Genomic DNA, 18,222 nt, shown 5'->3' on the forward strand with positions numbered 1-18,222 from the left:
GCCAGCTTTGATTGAGATCGTAGCCTGTGACCACGGCAACTATTCGCATTTTTTCATTTATTCTTAAGGAGATCTCAAACAGTAAATGCTGAGCTTCCACTTCCATGTTTGCGTCAAGACTCAAATAAGAGTCGCTGGTAATGGGGATTTACTTGCCAGGTTGGAAGGTGAAGACCGAACTCTAAGGCAACCAAGGCAGCGAATTCCCAGTGAGTCAATTCACGTCTGTTAAGACGAAAGGTGCTCTCAGTTTTCTGAAATATAAAAAAACATCTTGAAAATTTATTACCTATTCCTAAATTATAAGACTATATATATGTGGCCTGGCAAATAATGGAAAAAATTAATACAAGCAAGTACCTTTTGTACTGTAAATAAAAATGTTGGGTGATGTGACTGGGGACTTTTACTTTTCTTGCAATCCCTTGCAGTTTAAGGTCTATGCTACTCCCCACACGCTCCAACCACATGAGATTATCATTATGATTATGGGCAGTTTCAACAGTATATTTCAGAACAATAACAATTAAATCTGGATTTGGATCTGGATCTGGATTTATGATGCGCAAGGCACCTGTACAGGTGATTAACACGCATATTTGTGTTGGCTGTTGGGGGACGGGGGAGCTGAGTGTGCAGAGGAGGGAAGTGAATCAGGTGTAATTGTTAGTGTTGGTGTGTTGTGATGACAAGTGAGTGTGTATTTGTTTTCTGAATGAGTCTATTGTACTGCAGTCTAAAATCTGATGAGGGAGGCTGTTCCAGTCACGTATGGTGTGTCGAAAGTATGAGGGCTTGTATGCATCAGTGTTAGTGTGATATGTTGGTATTTATGGATGTGTGTGTTACTGTTTGGGTTGTGTAGGTATGTTTATGGGTCAATGTCAATGTGAGTGTTTCTGATCTTGTACAAAACTGTAAGTCTGTGTGCTTGTCTGCATAAGTGAAGAGGTTCCATGTTTATCTGTTGTTTGATTCGTGTTGTGATTCCAGGCGTTTGAGTGAAATTGTTTGTAATGAACCTAGCCACCTTGGTGTTGATTTGTTCTAACCTATCAATGTTTCTGTGTGTGTAAGGATCCCACACTGTGGAGCAGTATTCAAGTGTTGGTCTCACAAGTGTGTCATAAGCTATGTGTTTTATGTCAGGTGTGCAGTTATGTACACCTGACATAGCTGAATATATTGGTTTCTCTACAGTCCAGCAGTCTTAGAAAGAGGGTAGTGTGACCACTATTTTCCTGCAGGTGGGTTAATATTTATCTGCCTATTGCAACTATTGGCTGGAGTAAGTAGGAAGACACCTACCGAATGAGCGCAAGCCACTCTCGGTGAGGTATATATGGGAGGTGAGAAGGGAGCTGAAGCCCTCCAAAGACCCTTCCCATGTCCTCACTAACCGTTTCCCTATTGTCTCATCAACACCGGAGAGTAGTTCAGCATGATCTCTAAAGACAGATCCTCTCTCTATCCACACCACACAACATACACACCTTTTCCCAAAATTCAAAATTCAAAATGGTGCACCTTCACCCTGCCTCGGAGTCCCTGCCTGAGGGGGGGGGGACCACAAATTCTCCCAGGGAGGACTCCCCTTCTAGCTTCCGACGTGAGAGGTGTCTTGATAACTCCTCGAACCTCTTTCTTATCTATTTCTGCAACATTCACAGTCTTCGTTCTAATTTTCATTCTGTGGAACACCATCTCTCTTCCTCTAAACCTCACCTTCTCTTCCTCACCGAAACACAGGTTTCTGAGGCTACTGACAGCAATCTCTACTCTGTTCCCTCCTACTATCTCTATCCTAAATTTCAATCCAAAGCTGGATGTTGTGCCTACGTGCGCAATGACATCACTTGTTCTCGTGCCCACAACCTTGATTCTTCAGAATTTTTCACCATCTGGCTAAGACTTCATTGTCATTCTATTACTAAATACATCTGTGCTGTTTATCTCTCACCTAACTCTACTAACTATGTAAAATTCTTTGACTACTTGAACTCTAAAGTGGAGCACATCTTGACCCACTCTCCCTTCGCTGAAATCTCCATCCTAGGAGATTTCAATGTTCATAACCAGCTTGGGCTTTCATCCTCTTTCAATGACCAGCCTGGTGAACAAGCCTACAACTTTGCTATCATCAACGACCTAGAGCAGTTGATTCAGCACCCTACACATATTCCCGACCGTCTTGGAGACAGGCCCAACATTCTAGACCTCTTCCTTACCCATAGCTGGGCACGATAACAGAAAACCTTATTCCCGATAACCGATAACTGATAATGGAAAACCTTATCAGTGATAACCGATATTCGTTAACTGGAGACACAAATATAGGCGATAACCGATAACCGATACCCGATATAAATCCACAATTCTGATACTAGCTAGCGATAAGTCCGATAGGCGAAAATGATAATATATTGATATTTCAAATGAAAAAAGATACATGAATTCAAATTTAACATTATTTGTATTTTAAAAAACTTATAAAACCTGAAAACCACATGTTGACACGTACCTATAAACGGTAATACTAGAAACGCCTGAACCGGTGTTGTGTTATGTGGCGTCCCCACCGTCAAAAGCTGGCACTTTTGTTTACAAACACTGGTCTCCCGTGAACTGCGCATGCTCAGAAAGCGTAGACCTGTACAGTCTCACAAAGACTTTTAACCGTAATTAATGTTGCTGGAAGGCTGAATCAGACATACAGTACCACTACCACCATCCCTGCTGTTTCTAGAACGACACTCTGTACGAGTTGTATTTATATGTATAGAGTGTCATTCTAGAAACAGCGAGTATGGTGGTACTGTTTGTCTGATTCAGCCTTCCAGCAACTCTTGATGTGTTAAAAAGCTTTGTGAGACTGTACAGGGCTACACTTACTGGTCTGAACATGCGCTCTGTTTGTTTTGACAATGGGACACCAAATAACACAACACCGGGTGCCTTCAATACCATGTCATGCTCACAAACATACATGGAATATCAAATTTGAGGCAGTGAATAATCATTTTTGGGGCAAAGCAAAATGATTTTTCTCTTTGATATATTGATTTTTGAGTCTAAGATAAAAAATAAGCAAATGTTTTAATGTTGATGATCTAAATCTAAGTATGAAATCTCTTCACCGAACATATTTCCTACCCCAAAATTTTTTCATTCAACACCGGGCGCCCAGGCCATGCATGCACAGTGGGGAGGAGACAACGTTTTTTTTTTTTTTTTTAAGAGGCAGATAAAAAGTATCGATTATCGCTAGTTTGGTGACAAAAGTAACGAAGATACCGATATATATTTAAATAAGTAGCGGATGGCTGATAACCCGATTTTGTTATCAGCGATAAAGTATCGCGATAACTTATTGCGATAACGCCCACCTATGTCCTTACCTCAAACCCTTCTGCTTACTCTTTCAAACTGTTCTCTCCGTTGGGCTCCTCTGATCACAATCTTATTTCTGTATCCTGTCCTATCGCTCCTGTACACCCTCTGGACCCACCGAAGAGGCGATGCTTCTGGCATTTTGCTTCAGCTCGGTGGGATGACCTGAGGATGTACTTTTCCGATTTCCCGTAGAATGATTATTGCTTTCAGGAGTGAGACCCCTCTGTGTGTGTGCTCAGCGTATCACAGAGGTGATTGCCTCTGGAATGGAGGCATACATTCCACGTACTTTCTCTACTCCTCACGCTAAAAAGCCTTGGTTTAATCACGCTTGTTCTCGTGCTGTCAATGATAGAGAGGTAGCTCACAAAAGGTACCAGAGCCTTCGAACTAATGCTAACCACGAACTTTACATTTCTGCCTGGAATCGTGCCAAATCTATTCTCCGACTAACCAAAAACTCTTTCATTAATAGAAAATGCCAAACCCTTGCTTTCTCTAACTCCTCCTGTGACTTCTGGCATCAAGCCAAAAACATCTCCTCCAACTTCACTTCTTCATCTTTCCCTCCACTCCTCAGTCCTGACGGCAACACTGCCGTCTCATCTATCTCTAAGGCTGAACTCTTCTCTCAGACTTTTTCTAAAAACTCCACTCTGGATGATTCTGGGCATATTCCTCCTACTCATCCCCCCTCTGACTCTTTTATGCCTGTTATAAAGATTCTTCAAAATTATGTTTTCTATGCCCTCTCTGGCCTCAATCCTCAGAAGGCTTATGGACCTGACGGAGTGCCTCCTATTGTCCTTAAAAACTGTGCCTCCGTGCTGTCACCCTGCCTGGTCAAACTCTTTCGCCTCTGCCTGTCAACATCTACCTTTCCTTCCTGCTGGAAGTATGCCATCATACAGCCTGTGCCTAAGAAAGGTGACCGTTTCAATCCCTCAAACTACCGTCCTATAGCTTTACTTTCTTGTCTATCTAAAGCTTTTGAATCAATCCTTAACCGGAAGATTCAAAAGTACCTTTCCACTTCTAACCTTCTATCTGATCACCAGTATGGGTTCCGCAAGGGGCGTTCTACTGGTGATCTCCTTGCCTTCCTAACTGACTCTTGGTCATCCTCTCTTAGCCGTTTTGGTGAAACCTTTGCTATTGCGCTGGACATATCAAAGGCTTTTGAAAGGGTCTGGCACAAATCTTTTCTTTCCAAACTATCCTCCTACGGTTTCTATCCTTCTCTCTGTACCTTTATCTCCAGTTTCCTTGCTGACCATTCTATTTCTGCTGTGGTAGATGGTCACTGTTCTTCCCCTAAACCTACTAACAGAGGTGTCCCCCACGGTTCTGTCCTATCTCCCACTCTCTGTTGTTCATTGATGATCTTCTTTTCAAAACGAACTGTCCTATCCATTCTTATGCCGATGACTCCACTCTGCATTACTCAACTTCTTTTAATAGAAGACCCACCCTTCAGGAACTTAACGATTCAAGGCTGGAGGTAACAGAACGCTTAGCCTCAGACCTTACTATTATTTCCGATTGGGGCAAGAGGAACCTGGTGTCCTTCAACGCCTCAAAAACACAGTTTCTCCACCTATCCACTCGACACAATCTTCCAAACAACTATCCCCTAGTCTTTGACAACACTCAGCTATCACCTTCTTCAACACTAAACATCCTCGGTCTATCCTTAACTCAAAATCTCAACTGGAAACTTCATATCTCATCTCTCACTTAATCAGCTTCCTCGAGGCTGGCCGTTCTGTACCGTCTCTGCCAGTTCTTCTCCCCCGCACAGTTGCTATCCATTTACAGGGGCCTTGTCTGCCCTCGTATGTGTGGGGGGATCCACTCACACAGCTCTCCTCCTCATACTGATAGTCTTCTACCTCTTAAATTCCGCTGCCATGTTGCCTCTCTTTCTATCTTCTATCGATATTTTCATGCTGACTGCTCTTTTGAACTTGCTAACTGCATGCCTCCCCCCCCTCCTGTGGCCCCGCTGCACACGACTTTCTACTCATGCTCATCCCTATACTGTCCAAACCCCTTATGCACGAGTCAACCAGCATCTTCACTCTTTCATCCCTCACGCTGGTAAACTCTGGAACAATCTTCCTTCATCTGTATTTCCTCCTGCCTACGACTTGAACTCTTTCAAGAGGAGGGTATCAGGACACCTCTCCTCCTGAAATTGACCTCTCTTTTTGGCCACTCCTTTGACCTCTATTCAGGAGCAGTAAGTAGCGGGCTTTTTTTTATATTTTTTTCTTTACGCCCTTGGACTGTCTCCTTAGCTATAAAAAAAAATTAAATATATAAAAAAAAAAATAAAAAAAAAATAACATAATATAAAGCATTGTAACACAGTAGTTTTTTTTTAAGGTGTTCATTTTGGCAATTCACCCTTTTGGTGGTAGGTATTTAGTGTGCCAAGGTTTTAAACTAAGCGTATTTCCTTTCAATCGACACATGATGTTAAAATATATTACCAGAGTACAGGAGAACCCCACATTTACAGAACCCACATTCATGTATTCATAAACTCGTGGATTTTCCATAGAAGAAAAAGGTTTACCCAGCAATAAAGTCATGGTTGCTTCCCCCATAAACAAGGGAAGTCTGTTGGTTGTTTCCCATGTGACAGAAAGCTTAACTTTGTCACCATCCATTCCCCACTACACCCTAGTCCCTGCCCCTGCACTGCTAGCCCACACCCCTGTCTCGCTCTCAGTCTTTGTTGCACCACAGCCACGACATCATCACTTCTCAGGGCAAACTTTCGATCCATTTTTTTTCTTCCAATTTTTGGTGTTCACCTTTGCTAAGGTAACTTAGTGATATTGCCTTGCTGCACTGTACCATAAAGGTAATAATTTTAATTTTTTCATGATTTAGTGATATATGATGATACATTATGTTCACATGTGTGTCTGTGGGGTGTGTCAATTATTTGCAGAAAATCATTCGCAACAGTCTGTGTCCTCCTAACCCTGGCGAATGTAGGGGTCACCTGTATGCAGAGCCACTTGAATTTATCAAAATCACAATACAGGTAGTCCTTGAGTTACAATGGGGTTCAGGATCGGCAGGCTGGTCATAAGTAAAATTGTTCATAAGTTGATAATTACATTAACTCATAAGGAATGCAAAAAAATCTAAGGGGTAACTCCGGAGAAAGCAAAAAGCAGCTGTTTTTCAAGTACTGTATTTTGCAGCGCATAACACGCACCTTTTTCACTTAAAAATGCCAGTAAGTTACCCCTGTGTGGTATACGTTGCTGGTACAAATTGATTTTTTTATTCGGTCTGCCTTTTTCTGCCGTAATTTTGAAGTTTGCATGGGGTTTTGTGGGTCAGCGTGACTCTTAGGCTGCCACACAACTTCTTCATGCCATTCTCAGTGTTTCAATGACTGTAACAATGGCAGGAGAGTTTTTCGTATCTTCCGCGTCTAATTCCGCGCCAAGTGTCCACAGCCAGTGACCTCAACTCCTCTTAACCCTTTCATGGTTAAACGCTCGCAGTGAGCGTTAGGCGTATTTGCTCCACTCAAATCTCCCGTGTATGAGAGTGTTCCAACAATATTTCTCACAACACAGGATTGCCAATTGAGTGGGTTCTCCACTAAATTTGGTGGAAAATCATGTCAGCCCAGTGCGGAAAATCTACGGACGAGCAACTGGTGGATGTTGTTGTCCAATATAGCGACATTTTTGCATAGCTTCACCTATTACATGACTGATATTTTGACCAAACAGTTGTAAATTTTGCAGTTGGCAATACTGCCCTGCCAGCACCCCATCATCAAGAGAGCTATAGTAGTTGCCTTACGGCTGACAGTCGCGCACGTATAAATGTACGTCTTCACAGGCAACACCCCCTGAACGTGCCTGTACTTTTGCAGGAGAGGCTTACATTACCGAATCGTATAGATCTTGGCCTCCACTTCCCAATGGTATTTTTGTTTTTTAGCTGTGATGAATAGTTTTTGAGATACAGAGGTTCAAAGAGCGAGCACTAGCGTCACTTGCTGGTGGTGCTAAAAGCTCGCTGCAAGCGCCAGTCGCACTCACAGCAAAAAAAAAACCCTGAACGTGCCTGTACGTTTGCAGGAGAGGCTTATATATCCGAATCTTACAGATCTTGGCCTCCTCTTTCCAATGGTGTTTTTGTTTTGTAGCTGTGATGAATAGTTTTAGAGATATAGCGGTTAAAAGAGATCCCCTTCTCCCGCTGGGGTGCTCGAGCGCGCCTGAGGGGATAGTCTCATTGCGAGCGCTTAGCAATGAAAGGGTTAAGCCTCCTCTTGCTCCCAAAAGAGCTCTCAGCGTGAGCACAATTGGGAGAGAGCTGAAACTGACTTTTTCAAACTTTGAAAGTGGTGTTAGTGGTGAAGACAGTGACATCAACAACATTGAACCCCAAGGTTGCGAAAGTCGACTAGTCACCATCGATATAAAAATGTTTACCATTTAAATTATTCATCCGTTTTCATCCTTAAGTACATACAGAAAACCACAGGTCAATAGCTACAACTGTCTGCCGGCGGTATAAGGTACAAACAGTAAACAAACCCTGCTACAGCTGATTGGCGTCAACACGTGTGAAGTTCTTTTGTTACAACTTCCTCGCATTTCTGCTCATAACGGAGGTAAGTTTTATCAATTATATTAGTATTGCAATTGTGTCATAAACAATGCCTGATTGTAATATAAGCATATATGATGTAAAAAAATGAAAATGTATTAGTGTGACCTTGAATAAAGACTTAGGGTTTTTAACTGGGCATTTAATTGTATTGAAAGGGCCATTTTATCAAAAAATATGTGCACACACAGATATTTCTGTATAATGCATGTGTACACGTCTAATAGGCATACCTAACAATCATCAAATGGGGGGGTTAAAAACTTGGCGGAGGGACATTTTTGGCAGCCATAGCCGGTAACAGGCTAAAGAGTAGCCTATCCAGATATTTTGTTTTTATTTATTAATGATCCACGAGACATTCTAGAGCAGGCATCACCAAATGGCGGACCCCGGTCCGGATCCGGACCGAGCGATGGTTCTGTCCGGACCCGTGACCAATCTGCGGCCGGGTGACAGCGGGAGGAGGGTGGTGGTGGCGGGGCGCGCGCGCCCGTGGGGTGACCATGAGGCGTGAACACTCTCAATTTCCTGCAGTAGGAAGGTCAAGCTAATATGCAGGGTGGCAGGTATGACCAAAGGCGTGGTGGGTATCTGGGTGGCATGCACCTTTCACCATGGTGACGAGGTGGTGGGGTGGCAGCCAGCAGGCGACCACGCGGCAGTGTATAGTGGTGGGGGGGGGGTGAGGTGGGTGGTGGAGCGTTTGTTGCTGCTGTGGCGCCTGAGCACCTCAGCACAGAGAGAGAAGAGAGAAGAGAAGAAAAAGAAAAATTAAAACTTTTTTTTGTTTTTTTTTTTTTTTTCTTTTTTTTTTTTTTTTTTTTTGTTTTTTGAGTTTTTTTTTTTTTTTTTTTTGAATAGTAGGCTGGGACATCTTCAAAAAAAAATAAAACTTTAATCAATGCTATGTTTGCACATATTCTTTTTTAAAAAAGCCACTTTTTTTCATTTCTCCTGATGATGTTGACTGTTTTACTTGAAGTGTAGGCCTTTAATTCTTTAGGCTGGGACCTCTTTAATTTGAGAGAAAAAAGGGTTTTTGGCTCTGCTACAATTTATTTTATTCTGAGATTTCTGTTTTCTTTAATCTGAAATAAAGGCCTTAAATTTATTTGCCTGGGACTACTTTTATTTAGGGCAAAAGAGTTAGCTGTGCACTCTGTTAAACATTTCCTGCAGTGAAAATAGACAATAAATACTGTTGAATCCATATGAAAATGTCGACATAGGGAACGGCTATAAGACACAAGCTGGACTTCCGTTCGGACCTTTTACTTGGGGGAAATTTTAAGAACTGGACCTCAGTGACTTTTAATTGAATACCCCTGTTCTAGAGTTAAATCAAAGTATGTGCTTATCTTTGTATTCATTCATACACACACTGGTTATATTTCTGTGGTGTCTGATTCACTTGTTTGAGTGAAATTCTATTGTGAAAAACAGTCATAAATTCGTGTCACTAGTAAAAATGAAACTAGTAATGAAAGTTTTGCCACTTTAAAATATACACAAATAGATAAATATGAAAGCTCACGAAGTCACAATAAGTGACATCTCCTGCTTTGCGCAGTAAAAATATGCTATTTATGGTATCTGACACCCACAAAATGGCGTACAGGCTGGCTCGGGCCATGGAGCTACCGTCTCAACGTTGCCAGATTGTCGTACTCAGCCGATTATATTTCCCGACTTCCTACCTCAAACCTGTCTTCTGGGATCCAATAACGAAACTAATTTAGAGTTATAGTTAAAAGAGTTAGATCCTGATGTTTCTAGGCAATAGTTAGGCATCAGAAACAGGTAAATACTATGCTCTGAGTACAACAATCTGGCAATGATGGCTATACGTATTTTCATATTATTGTTCTGTTCAAGAAAAAGAATACCCACAATTTTAGTTAGTTTTTGTTTATAAGGATTCTCTACGAAATACAATCATAACATTACCTTCTACTAGTTAGGAAACGTACTGAATCCTGGATCGGCTACTGTAATGTTAGGTGCACCTATTCTCTTTCTCTCACATTTTACAAAACCTAGGCTAGACCAATCTCTTTCATATTATGTATGTATCCTAGGCTAGATTAGGCTGATTATAACTGTTGTCTCTTTCTTGTATGCATGTTCCTTGGGCTAGACTAGGATGATGATAACTATTATCTATTTCCTATATGTACGATGTCCTTTTTTTATTACACATACAAGTGTTATAGTACTAGTATACTCGGCCCTCGATTTAACAGACCCCGATTTAACAGATTTGTCCAGTGTGACACCGACTTTAGAAATGTCAAAACCCTAAAATAATAACAATATCACAGAATGTGATATTTTTCATCAAAACTGCTTGCATTGCCTCCCTTAAAATCAAGGTGGTCGAGGAGGATGAAGCCCCCCTCCCCCCTCCCGTTAAGTAGATTTGGTTAAATTTATTTGGCTCAGGGTTTGGGACAGCGGAAATATGAAGCGCGGGACGGGACATGGCAGCGGCGTGTGTGGTCCAATTCGTGGGCCTGTGTTGCGAGAAATACCTCCTTGCAAAAACAAGTTGCGCTGCTGTCCACCACGCATGTGTATGGGGGGAATACACAGCAGGAAAAAACATTAATTTACCTGGTTTTGTTCAATTAGTGTGTCCAGTTCTGAGTGTGAGCGGTGAGTGAAATGAATAGACAGCAAGCATGTTGAATGATTTGTGACAGAAACAATTATCACATTATTTCATAACACACTGAAAACTGAAAGAAAATGTTTCGTCTGCCCATGTGAGACTAGCACACTTGTAGAATTTTACCCATACGCGTAATTGAGGGCCGAGTGTATTTGTTTTCAAGATTACCATGGAACAAGCAAGGAAGAGGACTAAATTTCTGAAGACAGATGAAAAAATCCAAAGAACACTTGAAGAACTAAGAGAATCAGACAATGAAAATGAAGAAATGTTTGAGGAAGAAACTGATGACTGGCTGGATGAAGCTGAAAATGACTTCAGTGATAATAGTGTGGAGTTAGAAGAGGAGGATACTGCTGCTCCCTAACAAACCACCTATGTGTATTGTACCATGTTTCAAGGTCCACCATACGGAAAAAAATTACAAAACTTTCAAAACTTTTCAAAACTTTGCACATTTTCTAAGGAAAATAAATGCCATATATGAAAAGTGTAAGGTCTTTTCTTGATGTACAAGTCATATGAAGCCAATTGGTGCATTTAATTTTTTTGAGGGTGTTTGATGCAATCTTGAAGAAACCCTAAAAATGCCCTACTGCAGCCAAAGGGTTAATAGGGAAAAATGAAGGATAAATTACTGTTTAGCACACAAATTCTTAATGTTTTCTCATCGGGGAATTAGAAAATAATACTTTTAATATATTTAAAGAGCCACTGGGAGAAATCCATACCTGCATTATGGGTGAGAAAACAGTGCAGTTGAAACAATGTACTACCTTAAGTTTTGTAAAGAGATTTGTCTATTTTTGTTGGGCTTGGAAAGATGAGCATTTCAACTTCCATAAATTGTGGCATACAAGTCGACTTTTCGAGCCTGAAAAAATCTCTCTCCAAAACTAGGGGTCAACTTTTACAGCAAGGATAAAATGCAAACTTTTACCACTGAGTGGCAAACAAGTGGAGCAGCACCACTAAATAAATAATATAACTACATTAGATTTACTATCAAACATTTAACACCCTTACCTTGCAAGAAATCCAATTTTAAAGAAAAATGAGATGGATTGATTCCTGGCAAAGCGGAGCACTGACCCTCACTGTTCGATGGCTGTTCACACACTGATCAACCAACTGATTATATTGATGATGTCATGGCAAGCTCACAAGCCCAAGCACAGGCCTTTACATAGAGACGGCCTTGGTTCCATCCACAGTTGTCAGGTTGGCGTGTGGATAACGTGAGGGTATTGAATGGATGCTACCAATAGCATTAAGTCTACCAGTAGCCTATGGTGTCATCTGGCATTCAAGAACGACCCCAAACTCTTAAGACTGTCTAGCACCTCCCTCCCATGATCTGCCGGAGCACTCTTTCTTGCCCATATGAATAAATGAACCAACACTTTCTCACTTTGCCACTCATCAAGGATAACATGCATTAATGTAGTCACAGTTACAAGATCAACAGTTCATTAGGAATATTTCCCTAGCTACTTAACATCACTGCATGCAATGGAATTTCTTAAAACATCCATTTTCTCTACAAAATAGACAAATGATATCGTTTCACTTTCTTGTTTCTAATGATGATGATGATGATGTTTTCATACCGGGTAGTTCTAACTTATCCTACAGTGATACTTTAAAATGGTCTGTGGTGCAGTGGTAACAACAATAACCTCATGAACTCTATATCCACCCAAACCTGTCAGGGTTACTCATAGGAAGCTCAGGAAATGGTCATCGCCATAAGCCTAAGGAGGTGCAGCGGTGTGTGTTTACCTGTGATGTCAGCAAGTAAGTGGCTAAACTATCCCCATCACTACTTGTGCAGAACCCCCAATTCTTGCCAAGAATTGTGGGAGATATCTTGAAAATCTGACATGGCAGAACAAGAAACACAAGAATTTTGAAAGATTTGGGAAAATTCTTGTTCGCTCTTGGGTATTTCTTGATCGCCAGATGATGCTCCTCCCATAATTTGGGGGCTGACTTATATGGCAAGAAGAGGCCTAACCCATAATTCTGAGGTCAATTTGTATGCCGCAATTTACGGTAGTTGTACCTATGGTATTCAACTACACGTTCTTGTGGCATTTCAAACATATATATATTCATATGTCTATTTTCAGTCTCTGCAGCATTTTGTGTATCGATATATGTATGAGTATTTTCTTTTTCCGACAAGAAGTTATTTCCCCTACCACTCATCAATAAGAAAAATAAGATAATGACTAGGGCAACAAAATCAGATGATATTCAGTAGTCTGAGCAGAAAAACAAACAGGAGTGCCACAATAATTTTAGAAAATACTATTCATTCAATATGAGACAGACCTAGTAAAAACACTTACCTCTATTAAATTACTGAGAACCTCTCCTTTCACATCATTCATTTTGGCTGAGAGAAGCAGACAAGCTCCAGCAATAAGTTTTCTGTTCTGCTTATTGACTAAGGTTTTCAGGATAAGGCGCTCAAAGTAAACGTAAGCTTGAGCCACTGTCAGCAGGTCTATGTCACACTCCTGACGAGCAATCTTCAACATCTCTCGCTTCAAGCTGAAAGTGAAGAAAGATGTTTCAAGTTTAAGCAAAATTTTTAAAAGTCAAATAGTAAGTAGCAAACTGATGACCAGTTGACTACTGTTTCATGGGAGGACAATGCCTATTATATCTGTTGCCAGACAATGATCAAGCAATGCCAACATTCAACTTAGAAAAGTGATTAACCCGGTAGCTACGGGGATCATGTTTCATAAAGGCTCCTCTAAGCGAATTAATACTACCATTTCATAATATTTATCAACACATTTGTGACCAGTTTATGCATCATCTATTTTTGGGTGTTTATATCATGGCAAAAATTTGGCCCATTGCTGGTACACAGTAAAGCCATAAATTTGGCCCGTTGCTGCTACCAGGTTAATAGTATAAAACTGGGTGTAGAACAAACACCAGGAAACACAGATATGGTTGTGCAAGAAGTCCTGTATGACTCTGGAGGAAGAGGAAGAGGTGAAAAGAAATGGGCTGTCATACATAGAAACTGGGAAGTATGAATATACAGTCAGTCATCCACCATTATTTTCATTACAGTTGACTCCTATTATTTTTGGAGGGCTTATGAACTGAAACCCTTGTGAATATGGCAAATCTGAACTTTTCCCTAAAACCAGTACTTTTACCATTTGTTATTCCTATTACCTATGCCATTTACGAGTTGCAAAGAGCACAAATGATAAACAAAACTGGAAAAAATACTAACATGCATGGATGCTCTGCCTTCAGGAAGTATGCAAGCTGCATACTGGACGGCACATAATACTGAGTCATCCTTACCCCTACCCACCGTGAGCCAATCACAAAAGCAGAAGAGCAGTAGATTTGTTTACACATCAACAGTATGCATGAAACATTACTATAACTTGAAACAATAACAAACAGTCACTGGCTGTGCCTACTGCATAAATAGGTGAGATTCCATAAAGAGAGTACCATTGCCACCAAGAGACATCCAGGATGGGTCAGTTGAATCAATGTTATCTTGCCTGGTTTTGAAAAAGCAGTACAGTCGTCCCTCAAATAGTATGGGGGTTAGGGACCCAGGATCCCCGTACTATTTGAAAATCCATATAAAATTAGTGCCCCTCCTAGAAACACTCCTGGGCACTCCTACAGAATCCAGGTCCCACCTGGCTCAGCTGTTACCCACGGGCCCAAGTTGCCAGTTATGCATTTTATGCTGCAGTCACAGTGCAGTGTTACCACGCTGGGGGGTCGAGGGGGGTGAAGCTCCCCGTTAGAGGTCAAGTTATTTAAAGTTCGGTTGGAGTAGTTTAAATATGCAACCCTTAACTATATAATATGGCGGTGTAATGTCGTATTTTGGAGGCGCAGAGTCAATCTCCACAATTACCGTTTCGTATCTTGTTTCAAGTATGATTTAGAGAGCAATTGAAACTGTGGTAGAGAGTAAGAGTATGAGTGTATGACATGGCTCGCTTGCTGACAATGTGGAAGGCAGCGCTGCCAGGATGGCTCGCTTGCCCAGGGTGGTAACACTACAGCAGAAAATGCATAATTGGCAACTTTGGCCGGCGAGTAGAGGCTGAGCCAGGTGGGACCCGGATTTCGTAGGAGTGCCCAAACAGAAAAGGACGGCCTTTATCTCCACTCTTGCAGCATTCCTGGAGCACTGGCAGTTACTGCGGCAAGAATTTCTTTTACACAATGATAGATACAGAGAACACTGCTCTCATTCACGTGGTATGCTCTCCCTACCGTTATCAACTCATACCAAAACCTAACTTCTGCTAAATCTGAATTCTTCTGCAAGGTGAACACCTTGGCATGCTTTCAGCAGGTGTTTTGGCTTGTCCCATGTTCATGTTATGTGGTAAAGGAGAAGCATAGCTGAGGTTGTGCACACACAAGGACAGAGGGGATGATGCGCATGGGGGGCAGTCTAGTAATACAATGTTGCCACTCACGCCATGGCTACTTTGTGCGACGAGCGGGAAATTTAAAAATCCTAAAAAAAATCTTCTATGACAATCCATATAAAACCCAAACCGTACTATTGGAAACTGTACTATTTGAGGGACGGCTGTACTTGATTAATGACAGCCTCGTGTCAATAAGAAATCAAACAAAATAGCACCAATCTATATGTACAGTAATTCCTCCTTATATATTGCTGTTTAGTTCCAAATTAGACTGCGCATAAGGAAAAATGTGTATAACATTTCCAGTACAATATACATGTACCTCTCTCTCTCTCTCTCTCTCTCTCTCTCTCTCTCTCTCTCTCTACATATGCATATACTGTATGTATATATATATATATATATATATATATATATATATATATATATATATATATATATATATATATATATATATATATATATATATATATATATATATATATATATATACTGATTTCAATAATGCGGTTTCAGTTTTATACGAATTGTCATGGAAGATTTTTTTTAGGATTTTTAAATTTCCCGCTTGTCGCACCAAGTAGCCCTGGAATGAGTGGCAACACTATTCTACCAAAACACCTGCTGAAAGCACCCCAATGCATTTGAGATAGGTGTTCACCTTGAAGAAGAATTCAGATTTAGGAGAAGTCACATTTTGGGATGAGTTACTTTGCCGTAGGGAGAGCATACCACGTGAATGAGAGCAGTGTTCGCTGTATCTATCATCTTGGGTCTTGGTCTTAGTTCGGGAGGTAGTTGTCCCTTTCGGTCCCAACTACAGCCTTTCAAACAGCTTACTCCCTCAGGGCAAACATCCTGAAAATCATAGTGAAAAAGAAATTCTTGCCGCAGTAACTGCCAGTGCTCCAAGAGTGCTGCAAGAGTGGAGATAAAGGCCGTCCTTTTACTAAGCCTCGTCGTTGTTATTGTAATGGTGTCTCACTCGCAGCAAAATGGCGTTCGCTGATCTTCCTGGAGACGTTTAACATGCATTACTAGCTGTCCTGACTGATGAACTCCTTACAACAGAAGATGAAAAGGAAGCTGCAGTGGTTATGGTGGCACAGAGAGGTGAAATCCAATGGAAACACTCGCAGCAAAATGGCTGCAAAAAGGCTGTTTGGGCTGCCATATTTGCTGATGACGTCATCACAGCACGAAGGCGCTCCACCTCTCAAAGCCGGGAGCCAGTGGATGTGCCAAGTTGGCAACTCGTGCTGCCGCATCACGCATCTGAGATCACTCAGGACATTCTGAGTCTCGATTCCCTCTCTCAAACGCAGCCCAGGAGTGTTTTTAAGGGGGGCACTAATTTTATACAGATTTTTGAATAGTACGGGGATCCTGGGTCCCTAACCCCCGCACTATTTGAGGGACGACTGTATATATATATATATAAATATATATATATATATATATATATATATACATATATATATATATATATATATATATATATATATATATATATATATATATATATATATATATATATATATATATATATATATATATATATATATATATATATATTATCCGAAAAACCGGATTATCCGAAATTGATCTGGATAATGCAATTAAAAAAAAATATTTCTATACTAAAACGTTATAAAACATCAAAAATAAATAAAAGTAACTACATATGTACTATATTAACACATTTAAAATTGATAAGAACAGTTAAAATGAATATGCTTTCTAATACGTATTGCCGAAATAGCTTGTAACGAATAGATCAATGTATTAGACAAAAACATTAAACAAACTCTCAACAACACCGTCCGCACCTTCGCCCCAGCAAGGACGTAGGTGCGCGAACGAACAAACTACTGCACGACTACTCTCACACCGTACTCTCAAGACAACGACACAAACACGACTCCCCTCTCCACTCCATGCCACATTCCCCTTCCAACATACGAGTTGCGCGATAATATGAGTCATCATACTGTGTCTCCACCTGCACGATGCATCAAGGTCACACTTGCAAGCTTGCACAACCATTCACAATCGCACTCTGCAACATTCACAATTCAGATCTGCAACGCTCACAAGTATCAACATACACTGGTCCAGACAAGGAGACACACAGACAAACATACAATAAAACATTTACATCACATGTTTTACGCGTACTACTTTGTTTAGCGTAGCGTGTGTTTGTTTGATTTCATTGTTTACATCGTCAGTCGGCGGTCATAGCACGCCACAATGCCGACGATCAAACTGGCGGCGATCAAAACGGCGGCCATAAATCCGGATTATCCGAAAAATCGGCTTATCCGAAAGAGGCTTCCCCCCTTCCATTTCGGATAATCGGGGTTTTACTGTAAATATATATATATATATATATATATATATATATATATATATATATATATATCTATATATCTATATATATATATATATATATATATATATATATATATATATATATATATATATATATATATACACACACACACACATACATGCAGTATCCACCCGAGTTTCATGCTTCCTTCATTCCGAAGGTATAACGCTAAACTCAAAGGTTGTAAAATTTGGGATATTGAAAACACTGAAAAAGCGCTTATTTGTTCTGACCCTTTGAGAAGCTGACTTTTTTTCGACCTTACTCCCTTGTTTTCTCAAAACGTGTACCTTGGAAAAAGGAAGAAAATGGGAAGTGAGAACGGGTCATTTTGAAGCCACAGTTGAAGGTGGCTGCCTTACCATTGACTGACAATTCTGAAAACACACTCGTGAAGCACTGTGAGCCCGATGACGTCATCGATGGCGCTCACCCAATCAGTGGCCTCGCTGCCTTTAGGCAGTGTCACACTGGCATTTTCCTCCAACTGTTGGGGCTATTGGCAACTGTGGTTGCTCGTACGCCCAACCGGGAAGTTGTCAGCTGTCCATAAGCTGGTGTCACACTGGACCTGTTTCCTCCAACAGCATTTGGCAATAGGGGCAACCGGCGACTCCAAATTTTCCAGGTGTGCGTCACACACGGCCAAGGTCGGCTGCCCA

At 40.9% G+C, this 18,222-nt stretch overlaps 1 protein-coding gene across 2 annotated transcripts in view; it reads right to left on the reverse strand.

Moving 5' to 3' along the window:
• Nucleotides 1–18,222, reverse strand: part of LOC127003721 (CDK5 and ABL1 enzyme substrate 1-like) — an 84,311-nt gene that overhangs the window by 1,071 nt on the left and 65,018 nt on the right. For both annotated transcript variants that reach the window (XM_050870673.1, XM_050870671.1), the window contains 2 exons: nucleotides 13,075–13,279; nucleotides 1–254 (listed from right to left, as the gene is read on the reverse strand). The exon at nucleotides 1–254 is cut by the window's left edge. In XM_050870673.1, coding sequence (XP_050726630.1) covers nucleotides 114–254; nucleotides 13,075–13,279 — 346 coding nt within the window. In that variant the 3' untranslated portion in view covers nucleotides 1–113. The remainder of the gene's footprint in view (nucleotides 255–13,074; nucleotides 13,280–18,222) is intronic.

This window comes from Eriocheir sinensis, chromosome 26, assembly GCF_024679095.1.
Source record: "Eriocheir sinensis breed Jianghai 21 chromosome 26, ASM2467909v1, whole genome shotgun sequence".
Classification (NCBI taxonomy): domain Eukaryota; kingdom Metazoa; phylum Arthropoda; class Malacostraca; order Decapoda; family Varunidae; genus Eriocheir; species Eriocheir sinensis.